Raw genomic sequence first — 18728 nt, forward strand, 5'->3', positions numbered from 1 at the left:
TCACCAGATCCCAGCAGGTCCTCACTTGAAGAGATTTAATTAGGGACATCAGTCACTCAAGGAAATTGTTTTATGTTTTTCTTACCTTAGATCAAAGAAGGTAGGACTGAAAAGTATACCTGAGTTGCTTAAGGGAGGGAGTGGTCAAGGGGACTACTGTTTGTTATAGTTTCTGTGCATACAGGACTTTTAAATTTTCAGTTCACAACTATATTTATTATATCATTTTTGCCTTCGTAGAAAAGCTGTGATTTAGGCGGGACACTCATTCAGCCATTCATTCATTCAGCTAACATTTATTGAGTATGTACTATGTTATGGGTGCTGTTCTGGCAATGGGAATATAACAGTGATAAAAATAGATAAGATAAGGTCTTTGGTCTCTGGAAGACAGACAAAAAAAAAACTAAACAAGTAAATTTCAGATAGTGAAAAATGCTATGAAGAAAATATAAGGGTAATGAGATAGAGATGGGGGGGATACTTAAAGTGGGTGGTCTGGGAAAGTCTCTCTAAGGAGGTTCTCTAAGAAAGTGACAATTGAGTTATGGAATGAAAGACGAGAAGCTGTCAGCTAGGTAAAGACCTAAGAATAGAGAATTTAAGGCAGAGAGAACAGCTAAAGTGAAGCCCAGAGAAGTTAAATAATTATTCTAAAGTTAAATCACAAGAGAACAATGCAATTAGAGTTACATAGCTCTCTGTTACCAGGCGTGAGTTATTTCAGACAGTCTGGATTTCTACAATTTTCAATTTATTTCCTATCTGTTTGATATCTATGTATAAGCCTACTTAACAAAAATGCTAGGATATATGTTCACAGGATGGAGTCCTTGTAGATTATATGCTTGGTTTCACTGGGTGACATGAGAGCTATCCACTGGTCATTGGAGAAGGCACCAGCATCTGTTTAGGGGTTCTTCATTTATAGCAAGTATCAGTGTTGTTGAGTTTTCATTTACTTTTAATTCACTTTTTTAAATGAAATAAAATTAGCACTAGAGTGCAAATGTATTATAGCAATAGTACTAAGGTCTACCATAATCTCCCAAGAAATGTAGAAATGTGACCATACTCACAGCAAAAGAAATCAGCTGTTAGGCCTGATCATTCTGAGTAAACTTTTTTTCAAATATATGCTGTTTTTTCTTTCATTAGTTAATTTCCAATCTCCCATCCCCACCCCATTTCTTCCTTCCTCTAACCAAAGGATCTCAAACTGGAACCACTAGAAGAAGAAGTTATTGAAGGGAATACTAAATCTGTAAGTACTTTTCTAGGTCAAAATTTTTTAAAAATACATTTCAACAACATGATTTAATTTCTTCACAAATAAAATGAATTTAATTTCTCAATGAAAAATTGGAAAAGTAAGTAATACATGGCATATTTAATTTTTTTCATGGGTAAGTAGAGTTGACTAAATTGTGACCTGTGGAAACCTAATACCTTTTTCACAGGTTTTTATGAAAGTACCTGCCATAGGTGCAAAATGAAAATTTTATGCATGTATGAATCAGCAAGTTATAAAACAAAATGAATATTACTTGTGGAGAAGAACAACTTTTGAATTGTATCATATGTACATTTTGTTAACCCTACTAGGCTGAATGCTATACCTGGGCTGAAACCTTGCCTAGTCATTACTGTATTTCCTGCATTTATTCAGGGCTAGGCACATTGTAGATGCCCAGAAATCAGTTTTCAAAGAATAAATTGATGTCTAGAGAAAAGGGAACATTTATAACCCCAGTGTGGGGGTAGAGGGTGGGGCATGTCCATCTAGAGTGGTGATGGTTTATTGAGATTGAAAGAAAGATGGATGAGGTGATCCTGATAGTACACTAAGATGCTGCAAAATGAACTTAGTGATTGAATCAACTCATTGAAAAACAACATGCACTTTATTATTTGAGGCAAATATTTATAGTCCCTTCTGTTGGAGGAAACTGGGTATTTACATTTACATTTAGTGGAAACTTGGCTTTTAAAATCTTGGGTACCTATAGCAAATCACTTTTTTCATTTTTTACCTTGAATTCTGATATACTTGATGGATCTCAAAGGATCAGTCACATTTCCGTGAAACAATAATAAAAAACACCTTCCATTTCTGTATCTAGCACTTTTCCATAGGCACACACTACATGATAGAAGAAGCTGAGAGTCCCTGTGTGTCACGGCCCTGCTCATCTGTTCAACACCCATAGCACAAAGGGGGTCTTAAGAGAGGAAGCTTTGGGGCATTCTCGGAAAATCTTAGTGATGGCTATTATCATTAAAGACATGAACACTTTCCCCTGATGTAAGCCACTCTCACTACATGCTCAGTACGTTTACTCTTCTGCAAACAGGGATGTGGTCTGGGTTAATTAATCAGAAAACCAGAATTTTAAAGTTGTAGATTTTGGTGGGAAGGTAAGAGGAGAGGGGTGTTGGGCACACATTCTAGGAAGAACCGGTTTGTGCAGTGCCTTAGAATTGTGATCTTGCATCTATGTCACCTGAAAGGTTGGCATGAAGGTTCAAGAAAAATAAACCTAACTTCTTTAATGTTGTGTGCCAATTGTCTATTCTTAAATAATTTCCCAATATGAGACTATTCTCTCCCTCCAGCCAAGAAGAAGAAAAACCATCTGAGATTGTTTATGAAAGGTGGAGGACTGTCCCATTCTCTGATCCCTGACAGAGAGAGGCCACTGCTAACTTGGAAAGATCAATGCATGTAATATTACTAATTCAGTGGCACATAGAACTATTTACTTAAAAAAAATAGGGATAGGCAAGATGGTTCCGTGGTCAGAATTACTTGAAAAATACAAAGCAGGAAAGGATATTCCTTAAGTATTCTCAACCATGTATAATAGTAATATTGTGCTCTTTGGGAATAGATATACAGTAATGATTTCAACTGGTTTGTTTCTTCAGTGATAGCAATAAGATATTTAAAAGTTGTATTTTTTTCATTAGTTAGTAGTACAAATACAACTATTACAAGTAGTAATAGTACAAGTAGTACCTTCTATATTCAGAATGACCCAAACAATTTTTTGTCTGTTATTTCACTGATAGTACTCATATAATTGAATCCTACTATGTTCAATGAATTATCCTGGTGACCAAAACCAGTTTTAGAATTCATTGACCATAGAGGTATTTTCCCTTTGCTTTTAGTGCATGCATGATAACTTTGAAAATAAATTCTGCAGTGTAAAGCGAAGGACAAATGATATATTTTTTTTAAAAAATGAATCTTTAGTGAGCATCTGCCATGTGCCAACCATTGCGCTAAATGCACTCGTATATTTATGCAGATGCACTGCTGCTATCGTCACAGCAGCCCCATGAGGTGGTGCTATCATTAGTTTCACTCTACAGATGAAGAAATTAAGGTGTGGAGAGGTTTAAATACCATAGCTGAGGCCCAGCAGTTTAACTCCAGACTTATAGAAGTCACAAGGTAACGCTTCCAACTTTACAGTTTGGCAGATTTTATGGGCATTAGAGTTGACTTTTTGCTAGTGAGGTTGCTAGTGGGCTAACATTTGATTCCATTTCATCAGATTTCCTACCTTTTGAGCAGAGCAAATTATCTGGTAGGCTTATTTAAGCTCACAGCAAAAGTCCTGAACCCTGACAGCTGCTATACCTGGAGTTTTCTGGGCCATTTGTCATTACATAATGATGAGTCTAAGATGTAATAGCTTTTTTAAGTCTGTTTTTTTCCAGACCAGAGTAAGAAAAGTAACATATATTGAGTGCCTATCACGAGAAATGATCTTACATATACTATTCCCTTTAATATTTAATGCTCCCAACTACTCTATAATATATATATGTATACACACACACCATTATTCCAATTTTATGTCTCAGAAGATTTAAGATGAGAAAGATTAAGTAATTTGTTCAAGGCCACATAGCTAGTAAAATTGAAGCCAGTTCCTCTTTATTTATACTCCTTGCAAAGATAAAAGGAAAGAAAAAACAACATGATACAGATAGATAAAAGAACACCTAACAATTGTGCAGTTCACAGCAAGGGGAAACAGCCTTATTTAGGTGACTAGGGAAGACTTCCAGAAGAATATATTATTTAAGTTGAAATCCAGAAAGAATTAGTAGTTCTTTAATATGTATCTATCTCTTAATATATCGAGTTGTTCCTACACTGCATTGAAAGAATATAGGAATATTAAAATGTTTCAAATGATTTATGACAAGCATATTATAAAGACATAACTACCTTAGGAATTCACTTCTCTTTTTGTTATAATAAAATAGAAGATAAATGTACAGTGGGGTAAACCCGATGTAAAGTCCAAGACAGTGATTTTATGATTATTAAGAATTCGGGAATAACTTGTCTTCAGCTGTGAAGTACCAATAGTGGAGACGAATCATGAAAGGTGAGTCTGATATTTGAAGGGAATTGCTCCAGCCAGACCACACCTGACCGGGTCTCTGGATCACCCAACCAGGTCTCTGGATCACCTGGGTCCTTTCTGTCTGGAGCCATTGTGTGCCTTGTGTGGTCCTTCTTATCACAAGGCTATTGGAAAAGGTGATCATTTTCCAGATATTTTCTAAATTCAAAAGGAGTTTTTAAAAAGCCAATATAATTTTAAACTAGATTTGAGCACATTCTTCTGCTTTTCAAAACCTTTTCTTCAGCACGTTGTTGCATACAATAGAATAGCTTATCGTGCAATAAGAAACAACAAATCTAATATATTTTTCTGCCTTTCCACTCCGACTAAGCCTATGGATTACATTTTGTGAAGTAAATCAATTCTGCCATATATTCTTAAGTATTTTGCAGGCTATTTACAACTAGTATGTCAGGGACTATCAAAAGGTAATTTTGCTTTGCAATTGTTCTTAAGTGCTTCAATGAGAAGACACCAGGAAGGGTTTGTTATCTCTGAAGCTATACTTTGAACACCATTGTAAATACAGTAAATAGAGCCAGACATGAAAAATAAGTTGTGTTTAAAATATGTCTCCTTAGATTTAAAAAAGCTAATTGTAAATTAGAAGTGTTCCAAGCCAGATGCAACCTTCATCTAATGTCACTGGCAAATACATTGTTCTATAAACTTGATTGACTCTTCATACTTACACAGCACTGACAGCCCAAGTTCCAAATATTCCACCATAATCCATTTAAAAAAATTCCCCTAAGGCAAGTGATAAAGGCTACACTATTCCTCCTACACCTGAGAAATAAAGACACAGTTATATTCTACTAGGAAAGAATGCTCTAGACTGTCTATCCACAACCATGGGCTCTTAGATTTCAGGCTGTATATTTGACATATAGAAATATCATCAAGGTATTAGGACTCCTTCCTCACTTCTCCCATATCCCACACCCTACAACTTGCTTTTATCTGGACCGCATAGAAAATGCAAGGGTTTTCTTTGGCTCTCAGAAAGTCTGTCTTACATGAAACATGATTCTGAAAGTTCCACTTCTCAGAATAGTCATTGAACTTAAGATTATCTGGGCCTTCTAAACTGGTTTCTTCATATAAATGTCTGCAGAGAAGAGGGGAAAGACATGCCTTGTTTGGGTTGCAAAATAAAATCTGGGAGTTAAGGGTTTAATTTTTGCCTATCATATTCATACCCATGCTTATAAATGGATAAATTAGTTTGCTATTGCTGTACAATAAACCACTTCAAAATTTAGTGGCCTATAGTGATAACCCCAATTCAGCAGGTGGATAGGCTGTGATCACCTGGGTGATTATGAACTCAGCTGTTCTCCTTTAGGCATGTATAGTTTGCTGATATTGGTGGGACTTCTTCACATGTATGTCTGCTCTATGTGATATTTCATCCTCTAGCACAGTGGTCTGCGAACTATGGCCTCCCTTTTTTGTGTAAAAAGTTTCATTGGAGCACAGTCATGCCCTTTGTTTATGTGCTGTCTGTGGCTGCTTTCACACTACAACAGCCAAGTTGAGTAGTTGTGGGAGGAACCATATGGCCTGCAAAGCCTTAAATATTTACTCTTTGGCCCTTTACAGAAAATTTTGCTGACCCCTGCTCTAGCAGGCTAGCTTGGACTTGTTCTGATGGCAATCACAGAGATCTAAGAGAGAGTGTGGAAACTCACAAGGAGTCTTGGGATCTAAACTTGAAACTGGCACACGGTCACTAATGCCACATTCTCTTGGCCAATTCAAGTTAGATGGCCAGCCCTCAAGGAGAGGGCAACTGGAATCCACCTCTTGGTGAGAGGAGCTGGAAGGTCACATATCAGGGGGCATGAGGGTAATGAAAGAATATGGCTATTTTTGCAATCTACCCCAGTGGATTACATAAGAGTTGTCTTCAGACTGAGAGAATAATGGTGGAATAGGTGGATGTATTTATGTCTCTTATTAGGAAAGTCCATGAGAAGCACTGAGTCATTAATCACAAAAATCTGACCAAGAAATCTCTCTCTATTTCTACAAAAAATAACATGGCCACAGTTATTTTGGCAGAGAGTAACTTCATCTCTGTTTAGTTATTGATCTTAAAAACAGGATCCTGGCAGAGTCATATAGGAGGCTAATTGTTTAGTCACAAAACCTTAGGAGATAGTTACGGGCTTTTATCTACTGAGTCTTGATTCCTGAGGGAAATAAAAGCCAGTGAAAACTGTTGAATTTATTAAGGTGGCTAGGCTATGGAAACAAATATGCCCAAAACATGGAATGATTCCGACACAATGAATGCTTCTTCCTTGTACAGTAGACAGTCTCCACAATGATACAGGGACATAGCGTCCTCTTGTCTTGTGGCTCTGCCATCCCTGAGTCAGGTCTTCATCCTACCAACCATAAAGGGAAAGGGAACATGGCAGAGGCTCATGTCCTTCTTAAAGGTCTTGGCTCAAAAGTGGTACACACATATCTGCTTCTATTCTATTGATGAGGACACATCAGTTGGTTACCCTTAACTGTAAGTGATGCTGGGAAATGTTGTGTACCTAGAGAGAACAAGTGTTTTTTGATGAATAGCTTGGAGTCTCTGCTACGGTTTTGGTCATCAAATATTCATTTGTACCCACCCTTCTTTCCACATCTAGGGCACTCACAGACTCCCTCACAGACCCAATGTCTCTTCCAATTATTGCTTCTATCTCAAAATCCAGGATCTCCTGATGCTCAGTTCTCTCCATAAGTTCAGGTTATGGTTCCTTGAACTCTGACAAACCTATGAACAAAAAGGAAGTTATCGGCACACACACACCCTGCCCTTCCCTCCCCATACATATCAATTATATGATATAACTGGGCTGGGAACTACCATTAAAATTGTCATTAAAGGGATAAAATGGAAACAGGATTCACTGGTCCATTGCAATGATGAATTTTGGGAAGGTGTTTTTCAATGACAGCAGTTCCATGTTTAGACACTGAATCCCCATTCTGGGAGGAACCAAGATGTCCATTGTTCTTTTGAGAGGTTCTTTTTGGTCTTTTGTTCTCTGTGACCATATCTGAAATGTGACCATATCTGAAATACCTTCCTTGGGGGGTTATATAGTATTTGCAGCCTGCATCCTGCTCAAATAAATTTGGGGGCCCAAATAATTATTTTAGGGTAAACATTCAAAGGTTTTTAAGATTGGGCTCAAGATTTCTTTGGCATTTGATAGACTTGTGATCAATTTACATATAGTCAGGTTTACATGCCAGTGATCATACCTAATGTTATTTCCTAGAGATAATTCTCAAGCCTGTTTTATTTCTTTACTAAGACCCATGAGTAAAGAGTTCTATCTTGTTCCCTCACTGTATGCCAAGAACCTAGCACCTAATATTTACCTGGCACAAAGTAGGAGCATTTGTTGGATACATAAAGTGCCTAAAATAATGCCTTCAAAATAATTGGTGTTCAACAAACAGTAGCTGTTAATATGAAATCAGAAATTCATTGGACTAGGAGCGAGCATTCCAGGGTTTTAATTCTGACTCTACGACTATATAGCTGCATGATATGTCTAAGTTATTTTTCTCATATTCTAGATGGTCCTTACTTTTTCTTTTTTTCTTTTTTTCTTTTTTTTTTTTCTTTTTCTGCTTTTGATTCATCCCCAATCCTTTACTTTCTTTGGCACTTTTATGATTCATTCCCAATCCTTGAAGAGGAAAAGACTAATCTTGAGATCAAAATTCCACAGGAAGGCCACAGGCAAATCTTACAAAAATCGTCAAACTACATCAGTTGCCATAATGGTAATGGGATTTGTTACAGGAAGCAGTTGGCCTCGACCCCAGCGTGATCCATTAAATACAGACTCCATCTAATGCCATAAGATTTTGAACAGGGCCAATTGAGGAGTTTAATGTGTTTGAGAATCCCATAATGGTTAATGTACCTTTGGAAGTGTATCAGTGAACACACAATTCTTGAAATTTGGGTGTTAGTAATGATTCTTACAATATGTCTAATATCACAGTTTATCCAAGGAGAAGCTGGAGCTGAGCACAGCACAGAATAGGACAGTAAATTTCTCTTTAAAATTTGGTCAATGACTTCAAGACAGTGATCACAACTCTGGCCACACATTAGAATCACTTGGTTAAGGTTTTAAAAGTACGAGTGCCTGGGCCCAACTCCAGGGATTCTGCTATAAATGTAATTTCTAAACCTCCGTAGTGATTCTAATTAATTACTGCCTTAAAGGGGGAAAGGTCATTGTAAAAGACACTTTACCTTCTGTTACTAGAGGTGAGACAAATATCCAGTTTATATAAAAACTTAATACATTTTTATTAGTTGGAATAGTCAGGACCTTTGTTAGTCATATTTCTAAACAAGAATAATTTGTTTTATGCAAAGGGCTGGTATGGGCAGTAGAAGTGTGGCTTAAGCAAGGCTCTGGGACAGCCAACCAGTAATGCTCACCCCTTCTTTGGCAGCACATCATGCTTGTGCAGCGTCAGATGTCTGTGATAGAAGAGGACTTGGAGGAATTCCAACTTGCCCTGAAACACTATGTGGAGAGTGCTTCCTCCCAAAGTGGTTGCTTGCAGTAAGTTCTGTGTACACTCCTCAACTGGGCCAAGGTAGGGGAGAAGGAATTTCCTACCAAATCAGGTCAGGGGGAGGGGGGTCTGGAAGATTGGCATTTGGGAATCCTTGTGTTAAGTTATACTGATCATTCCAGCCCTCTGGGTTATACAGTTTGCAGAGTATAACAGAATGTTTTCTTGTTTATGCTTGGACCCTATGTCAATTTCATCATTAGCGGCACCAATAAAATGGAAAGAACAATTTAAATGAGGAGTTTCAAATAGATTTGAAATTGCTCTTTTGCAGCCAGGGAGGTCCACAGTCCGATTTAAAATAATCTCTGGTAGATGTGGCCCTAGTGCCAGCACATTTAGCTCTGATTGCTCCCTTGGCAGCATGCCCAATATCATAATAACCATTTTAGCTATTATGAAAGTGCATAGATCTCTGAAGTCAAATTTTAGAACTTGGACATAGAAAAAAGATCAACAACTCTTTCCTCTTTCCAGGTCCATCCCTAGCTCAGGTTCCTATTATCTCAAACTACTGAAATACATTAACTCTTCCTTATATTCACTTTCTCTACTCTAACCGGTCCAATAAACAGCTGCTGGAAATTTTCAGAAACAATTAGAGAATTCCCTTCATCAGGAATCTGTGGTAACACTCTAATAAATATCTTATCAAATGCTAGATGTTTATGCTGACTCTGCATGAATCCTACCAACAGACCCCAGGAATACATTATCACTATCATTTGTTTTCTCTTACCTGAACACTGATGCAATGCACAGCTGCTGCTGGACTTCCCAGCATCATCTGTTAACTCCTACCACTGTCCTTTCGACTTGGTCATTCTCCCTTCCAGAAGTGTGCTGCAGGGTCTCTGCAAGCCCATGCCCTGCCCCAGGTCCAAAGCCCAGCCCCAAACTAACCTGCTTCTGGAAACCTTCCACAGCTAATTCTATCCTTACCTCATGTGCTTGTTTTAACTGCATTTCATGATCCTCAGCCGGTGTGTGTGTGTCTGTACACATATAAACACATTATATCTCTGATTGCTTTGGTTTTCCTCCCAGTAATTATATTTGAATCATAGTCCAGTAGAATACTTCCCCAGCTGAGAAGTTTGGCTCTGGAATTAAACATGGGATTTTACTAGCCTTGTGGCTTTGGGAAAGACCCTTACTGACTCTAAGCCTCAGTTTCCTCATGAGAAACCTCATGAGATGACCAGATTAACTGAGATAGTCCATGTAATGTGCTTAGCACAGTGCCTCAAATCCACTGAGGACCCACTGAATGTGACACAGCGTTGCTATGGCATTTGGGCACCTCCGTCATTGTCCAGTTGGCTGATCTCCTCTCTAGAGTAAGGCGTGCCAATGGCTTGGTGCCATTACTATGGAACAGTTCATGATCTTTCCAGTAGTGCCTTTGTAACAGGAACAGAGGAAATGCTGTTTCCATTATTATTCTGTTCTGTTTGTCTACTTTATACCAGGCTCAAAAATGCAGAAATCAAAATCCCATTTTAGTTCAGTGATTCAAGAGAGAATGGGGAGTATACTTACTTAGAAAGAAAACAATTTTTGGAAAATGCAAAAAAAAAAAAATATATATATATATATATATATATATATATAATACACACATGCTTTCCATGGTATAAACTGCAAGAAAGTAGAGCTCAGTAAAATCTTTTTTGGCTAGCAAGAGTATACAGGAGATAGTCTGTTTTGGTGTATCACAATCTTCTAGGATGTATTAGATTTTTTACATTTATCAAAAGGTGACAAAAGTGTTTTTGTTTTGTTTTGTTTTTTGTGTTGTTTTCTGAGGTTCAGAAATACTGCGTTAGTATGAATTGGGAAAATGACCTGAAGCTATTATAAGGGAGAAGGAAACAGACTGTAGGAAACTAAAGGAATAGAGTAGATAGATGTGTGCTACCTGCTGCAAACTCTGTTTTCTCAATAATCACAAACAATTGCCCCCGAGCTCCTGCTGTAAAGTATAGGGAAGGAGAATGTACTTTCTCTGTAATATACTCTCATCATCTCCTTTTCCTTTGTAAGACTGGTCTGTTTTATGCTGCCTACTCACCCACTTCTTGCTGATTTTTCAGCTCATTTCTTCTACTGGAAATATCAAAAATTAGCCTTTCTAAGATGGAATGAGCATCAGAGAAGCATCACACCTGTATGGAATATGTGGAGTACACGTTATGCTGCGGGTGCCTATCATCTAAATTCATCTTCCTGTTGTACCAGTTAAACTCAATTTTATGTCTGTACCAATTGATGAATAAATAATCAAAACAGTCATTCATACCATCAGTCATGCTCCAATATGCCCAACATGATTGCCTTGTGCTTGGCTGATAAAATAAGACTCTGCGAATTATCCAAGCTTTGCAATTTTCTCTTCACCCATCATGTTTGGCTCAGCCATGCCATGGTTAGACAGGAAATGCTACCATAAAATAACTGTTGAGGACTTACTGGATTAGGCATTTTTTTTATCTATTTTCCTAATTTTCACTGCAGACATGAACTATATTTTAGGAGGAAACTGAGGCTCAGACAGGTTAAATAACTTGCCCAAGTTTGTCAGGCTCCAAAGGCCACATTAATTTTACCTGCCTGCATTCAGGAATCCTTGAATTAAAGTTTTCTGGACTCAATCTGTAGTTAACCAGGGGTAAAATGGGTAAGATCCTTCCAGTTCCAATTAGAAGATGGTCCTACTTTCTTAAGACAGGTCACTAAAATAGAGCAGATGTGCCCTAGGTATTTGGGAGATTCAGAGGCTTAGGGACTAACACAGGCTTGATCATAGTGGTCAGTTAATTGAATTTTAAAACCGAGTTGTTAGTGAAGATCTCAGGCAGATAAATTGTGTAGACACAAGTTAAAGCACACACATCCACGCACTGTTTGATGCTATTCACTTATTTTGTTTTCATGAAGGTACATTAATTCCTGTGTTTGTAGAGGCATCCAACTGAATATATGTGGTGTATACTGTGTTCTCAAAACTGTGCTTGATACCAGCAGAGAAGAGTTTTTGTCTTCAAGGAACTTAGACTCAAGTTGGAAAAATACCTCATTCATGAAGATAGCAATGAAAGCCATGGTCTTGGCCTAAGATTTCACCACTGTTAATGTGAATGATTTCTGAAGTCAAGCTGGGCTTTAAAACTCCAGAATTTCAATATGTTAAACTCCATGTCAAAGACTGAGGGAAATTGAACATAGGATTCTATTTATAATAATCAACTCTGAGGCTAGATCCAGGCTAGAGAAACATCCTTGAGAACTCATAACACATTGAGCCATTGATCATTTGTCAGTATTTTTATATAAATTAAATCAATTGGTGGCTGGATCTTTCTGTGGTGGAATGTGGGGACTATTCCTCCTGGTGCTCCTTTTTTCTGGTGGTCAGATTCTTTAAGTTGGGGGGTGTGGGAATGGAGGAAACCCAGAGGAAGGGTCTATCCATTATGGGCCAGTTGCCTCAGGTAAGGTCTTTAATACCAACTGTTCTGGAGCCACATCCTTTACCCCTGGAGCCATTTCACTGACCCCTTTTCCAACTCCTAGGAATATTCAAGGTCTCCCAAAGCCCAGTGCTAAAGCTGTTAGGGACTACATAGAGGGATAGTTTAGACAAACGACTCTTGCTCCATCAAGTGAGTGTCAACTATCACAGGAAGAACAGACCCAAGGAGGAAGACAGAGGGTGTTACAGGTTAGTAGAGTCATACGCAGCATCTCAGAGGTGTGCCACTTAAAGTTTTGCAAATAATTGAAAACTAAACATTTAAGCCCTAAGCCTTTTTAACAATTGCTGAATGAAATGTTTCTAAAAACATTTCATAGTTAACCTTTTCTTGCTTTCAGAGCTATCACTGCATACCTGTCATTATCAATATTGTATGGTCTCAAATAGCAATGTTCCTAAATGTCAAATGCCATGGCCATGTAGTGGTCTGTTAGGCCCTTAACTGAAAGCACTCAGTCTGTAGAGCAATTCTCGTTTGCATTTTCACAAAAAATGGAGAACCATTATCTTAGAGAAAATAACTTTATTGTTAAAAAAGAAAAATGGAGAAGTGAGCTTAGTCATACTTCAATAATTTTCTTTTCTTTTTTTTTTTTTTTTACTTAAAACACAAAAAGATCTTGGTCTAGGAATGAGGAAACTTGTGTTCTAGCCTCAGCTCTGCCACTAATTTACTACATGACCTGGGGCAATGAATTTTGTTATTCTCAGACCAGGCTTCCATACCTATAAAAAAGATCAAATTACTCTCCACCAAGTAGTTCTTACACATTTGCCATTCACACACCATTTTGAAACTATAATAAAAGCTATGGATTCTCTTCCCAGGAAAAAGTACATATACACTTTAATTTTCAGATAATTTCTGGGGTTTCAAGGAACCTCCAAAAAGCCAATCTATGAACTCCTTAGATTAGAAAATCTCCAATTTCACTTTTTACTCAATTCCTATGATCCTATACTAAAACTTTTCCCAGAAAATCTGACCTTGAGCTTATAACAATATTTTCTATGTTATGCCTTAAGGAATCAAGCTAGATAAACAACCCTATGAAAAACACTAAACTGTTTACAGGCAAAGAGCTTTAAAATAAAAAACAGAATAAAATAAAATTTCTGTGTATAGGTACTGCCACCTGCTGGTCACCCTTAGGTAAATCCTAAATCCACATTAATCTTTTATTTTCCTGGTACCATTCTTTGTTTTCTATTAACTCGATGTCCTTGTTGTTTCCATAGCCTTATATTTTGCTTTCTAATGCAAATGAATATATTGTGAAACATTAGATTTATAGGCTGGACCTGTGGGAATTTTCTAAAGGCATCTTTGATTTTGTCTCCTATTCTCCCTTAAGTTTAAATCTGTTCCCTCCTCTTTATTCCTTTGTTTCACCTTTATCCTCATTACCTCTCATCTAAGTTATTTCACCAACCTTTGACCTTTACTTCCTGTTTTTTTATTGGTGCCCTCCACACTGTACCCCACACTGCTATTAAAGGATCTTTTAAAACATGGCTCTAACCATGTCCCTTTTCTTGCTTTAAAACATTTAGTGGTTTCTCACTGCTCTGGGATTAAAGCCACACTCGCACCTCAACCTGTCTTTTCAGCCATGCCTCTCTTCATGCCTCTAAAGGTATCAGCTTTTAGCTACCCTCAGGATAGTCAAAAGGCTGGTAGGAACATACCTGTCTTCCCCAAATTGGAAAAGCAGTAAAAAACAAAAACAAAAAAAACCTACAATTCTGGCAGGCATGTGAACCTCAAACTTGATCCGAACAGAGATGAAGTTGAAGTGTGTGTATGTATGTGTGTGTGTAAGAAAGAAAGAACGAACCGTTTGGCACTGACAAAACTAGGAGTCAGTTGTATAGCAAATGAGTGGTCCGGTTCACTTGAATGTCTCAGAGCAGGATCTCTAACAGAAGCTGTCAATTGAGGGATGGGGTAAGGCCAAGAATTTGGCAATTAATAGGCACCAATCCAGAGAACTAAACTTGAGGGCAAGGACAGTAGCACACACTCTTTTCTGAACACTGGCACAACTGATGCTTGATAAGTCTTTTTAATTAATGGATAAATGAATGAAATCATACCAAAGTTATATTTGTGATATCTTTGTAATGCCAAACAAGAAAACTGAAAAATTCTTATGCCAAGCAGATATATTTTACTAATCCTTGACAAAAATGGTCAGTTTTCATGCAGACACCTTAAGTTGTTTCCTGTACAAATGAATAAGATTGTTTTATACTACACAGAGTTGATTAGAAAAATTAGTTTGCTTCTTGTCTTTAAATTTCCTGTAACTAATTATACCTTTGCTTTTCCATTCGAGGATCTCTATACAGAAGCTTTCAAATGAATCTCGCTACATGATTTATGAGTTCTGGGAGAATAGTAGTGTGTGGAATAGGTAAGTTATAAGAATTTATTTTTTGTGAGGTCAGATAGGGAGCAACATACATATAATTGTAGAACTTGTAGGAAAAGTTCCATTTCATTTGCCTCTCAAAACCTGTCCCATTTGCTCATTATCCTGAACACCACACTTTTAGTAATTTTATTTAATGGTACTTTCATTGTGCTTTCTTCTTGAAGCACAAATACTTTTAGTTATGATACCACTTTATGTCTTAAACAATATAATTGATGCTTTTGGGTAAGAAGGTTTTGATAGGACTCATGGGTGTCTAAGGTAGATAAGTGAGACAAAGGAAGCAGAAAAGGGAGGACCAGAAAAATTCCTTATCTCCTAATTTTCCCTAAGATAAACTCTGTGGTTATTGTTTTACAAGTAAACTACATATAATGGTTAGGATCATCAAGCCTAACAACTTCGCTAAATGTCTTTGAACACTACAAATGATGGGAAAATCCAGGTGAATGAGTCTCCCTGGCAACCTGGGACACAGATTCCAGGAATGAGCCCTGACCCTGGCATCAAGGGGTGTTGAGAATGCCTTTTTGACCAAAAGAGGGGAAAGAAAGGCAACAAAATAAGGTTTCAATGGCTAAGATATTTCAAATAGAGTCTAGAAGCTGTCCTGGAGGTTACTCCTATGCAAGCTTCAGCTAGATATGCCAAATGGCCTCAGTATGATAAACCCAAGTCAACAGTAGTCCCAAAAACCCTAACGAATACCCAGCTCCCTATCCGAGACTCTATAAAAGCTTCACTCACTAAGTTTATTCTTCAGAAATTTAAATCCTCCAGAGAGCTCCTATTTCAGCAAAGTCCTAAAACCCAGAGGCAATAGCCTCTTCAAGAAAATCAGCCAGATGCATCCCCTTTTCCCACAATGTCGACACTCCCTTTCAACATGAACATGTCACTGCCTAGACATCCCTGAAGAATGGGAAAGTGATTAAATTATAGGAAGGGGTAGCAACAGACAAGATGGAATTTAACAAAGGATTATGAATGCTGAATCTCGATATAATTTTCTTTTTCTTAGTTGCTAAGGTATTAGAATAGTTAGAAGGAAAGAACTGAAATGTAGAACTGTAACCCATAACATTCTTTAAAATTTGCTGTATAGCTATTTGTTAAATTGTAATTTGAAAGTTATCACCTTTTTGTAGATATATTTCACAATAAGGAAATAACTGAAACTATGGTACTGTAACTCATTAACATTTTTGGAAATTTCCTATATAACTACTTGTTAAATCATACTTTGAAAGTTATTACCTTTTTACATTTGTGATATTTCACAAGATGAAATAACTGAAACTGTGGGACTGTAACCCATAACATTCTTTGAAATTTGCTAACTACTTGTTAAATTGCACTTGGAAAATTATCACTTCTATGTAAATATGTTATAGTCTAGAATAAAAAATATGATTATTAAAAAAAATCTTACTTCCCAGAAAGTAAAATAATTACTACTAATAAAATATTGTAATTAGAAAGATGGGACCAAGGAAATTCTTGCCACTCTTAGATTATATTCTGAGATTACAGAAAACAATTCTAGTTGGTTTTAAAAATTTCACAGAGACTCAAGCTCTCCAACAAGCTCATGTTTAGGATATTAAATATGGCGACGGAAGTAATAGAATACCTGAAAATTCCATTAATACATATTTCATCTAGAAGTTTTATTTTTGTGGCTATTTTAAAGGCACTTTGTGGTATAATAAAGGCATAATGAGACCTGTAGAATTTCAGGCACAGGAAAGAGACTTAAAGGCAAACCATTCAACTCAGTGCTCCCAGGCTTATACTTTTAGATGACTTTTTCTTTTTATTCTTTAGGTATGAACTTAGCTATCCTATTTTTTTTTTAATACCCTAACAGCCAAGATAGTCTCTCCTCTGTTTAAACTTCTTGCTGCAATTTAAGTCTAACTCCAATTGTTTTATATTCTACAGAGAATTAAAGGCCTTTTTAAAAAAAATCTTTATTTTTTCTTAACAATTATTAAATTACTCCCTGAGTCTTTTCTAAGGCTAAATAACCATAAAAAGAAGGCTGTATTCAGTCCCTTAATTTAAATTATCCCAAACCTTGCCATCTTGATTTAATTTGATCTCTGCTGTACTCTATTTAAAAAGATTGTAAATAAAAATGCACAGCCTTAACCTATAACTATTTATACAGCCATCTTCAGACGAATTATAGCAAGACGTTCCAAAGAAGTAACGTGGATTTCTTGGAAACTCCAGAGCTCACATCTACTATGCTAGTTCCTGGTAATTATCCTAGATTAACAATGCTTCTGTCTTTTTCTTTTTAAAAGATATGTTCTTTCCATACATACACAGTTATTAACATGCTCCCTTTATAATTTCTCTACATATCTTTACGTTGGAGGAGGCAAGGAAGAAACAAAAAGTCTATATATTTCTTCTGTTGTCTTCAGTCCTTAGTTGACCCTGTTTGTATTCCTGGCTATATTAAACATAACATAGTCATTTGCTAGTCATTGTCAGAATTTTAACATACTTGAAGTAAAGGTTTAGAGCATACTTCTAAAAATGATCCAAATCCTTTATGATATTGGAATTTAGTGTATTGAATATAATTTGAAATGTGACCCATAGACTGGAGATTGGAATTATGTTAAAAATATTTTTATTACAATAGTTGCTATAACTGGGACAGCGAGAGAGCTTTGAAATGAAATTGTCTAAGGACTCCAGCCCAGACAAATCATAGTTAAGAAACCTGAGAGCCTAAATTCATTTTGTTCATCTAACCATCCATCCAGTCAAATACCCATTAAACAGATATTCACTGTGTATTAATATGTGCTAGGCACTGGGGTCACTAGGGTGCATCCTCCATTTACTGGGCACTGAATGAGCCTCAATTACAAACAAGCACTGTATTAGACGCTTGATAGGGTACAAAGTAAAACACAGTTCCTACTTATAAACTGCTTTCGGTTCAGAAGGAAAGACAAATGTTTGTAGATATGAACCCACCTAAAGGCATAATATTAAAGGCATATATAGTAGCTACCATTAGAGTCATAATGTGCTATATGGAATTAAAGAAGGAAGTGATTATTTCTTAAACAGTTTTTAAGAAGGAAATAACTTTTGTATTGGACCTTAAGAGATTTTGACAAGTAAAGATGGGAAGGAAGGCCACCTTGATAGAAGCAAGTATTAGACATGAACTGCAAGAAGTATGAATGTGTTTTTGCTTACTGGTGCAAAGCTGTGACAAAGGCATAATGGGACATGTGGAAAGAAGGGAGACAGTGGGGAATGAGGTTGAAATGTCAGGAGACGTTTGAACTTTCTTCTTACAGTATCATGGAGTCATCGTTTTTGAGAGGGATATTGACATGATCTAATCAGTAACTACAACAGAAGGCAGAAAGGAAGATGTCATGCAGAGGAGAGATTGGTCAAGCAGGGCAATAACCTAGGCCAGGACAAAAAGCAGGAAATTTAAAGTAATCAGCTAGATTCCAGGGGGCCCAATTTTAGTTCATTATCATGGATTAACTTTCCATGCACTATTAATGTCATTGATGTATACATCAAATTTCTCTTAGAGCATTTTCTAATTTACAGAGAAAATAAGGTGGGAACAATTTTGTTCCCTGAGTATGAATTAAAGTCAATTTAATGTCTCTTAATTGCTGCCATATCTTGTGCATTAAATACCTTTAATAC

The 18728-nt window shown here is 36.8% G+C and overlaps 1 protein-coding gene across 1 annotated transcript in view; it reads left to right on the forward strand.

The window, feature by feature from the left end:
• Positions 1 to 18728, forward strand: part of NECAB1 (N-terminal EF-hand calcium binding protein 1) — a 204119-nt gene that overhangs the window by 181148 nt on the left and 4243 nt on the right. The window contains exons 9-12 of the mRNA XM_037802731.1: positions 1211 to 1264; positions 8925 to 9037; positions 14928 to 15005; positions 17200 to 17291. Coding sequence (XP_037658659.1) covers positions 1211 to 1264; positions 8925 to 9037; positions 14928 to 15005; positions 17200 to 17291 — 337 coding nt within the window. The remainder of the gene's footprint in view (positions 1 to 1210; positions 1265 to 8924; positions 9038 to 14927; positions 15006 to 17199; positions 17292 to 18728) is intronic.

This window comes from Choloepus didactylus, chromosome 14 (assembly GCF_015220235.1).
Source record: "Choloepus didactylus isolate mChoDid1 chromosome 14, mChoDid1.pri, whole genome shotgun sequence".
Lineage (NCBI taxonomy): Eukaryota > Metazoa > Chordata > Mammalia > Pilosa > Megalonychidae > Choloepus > Choloepus didactylus.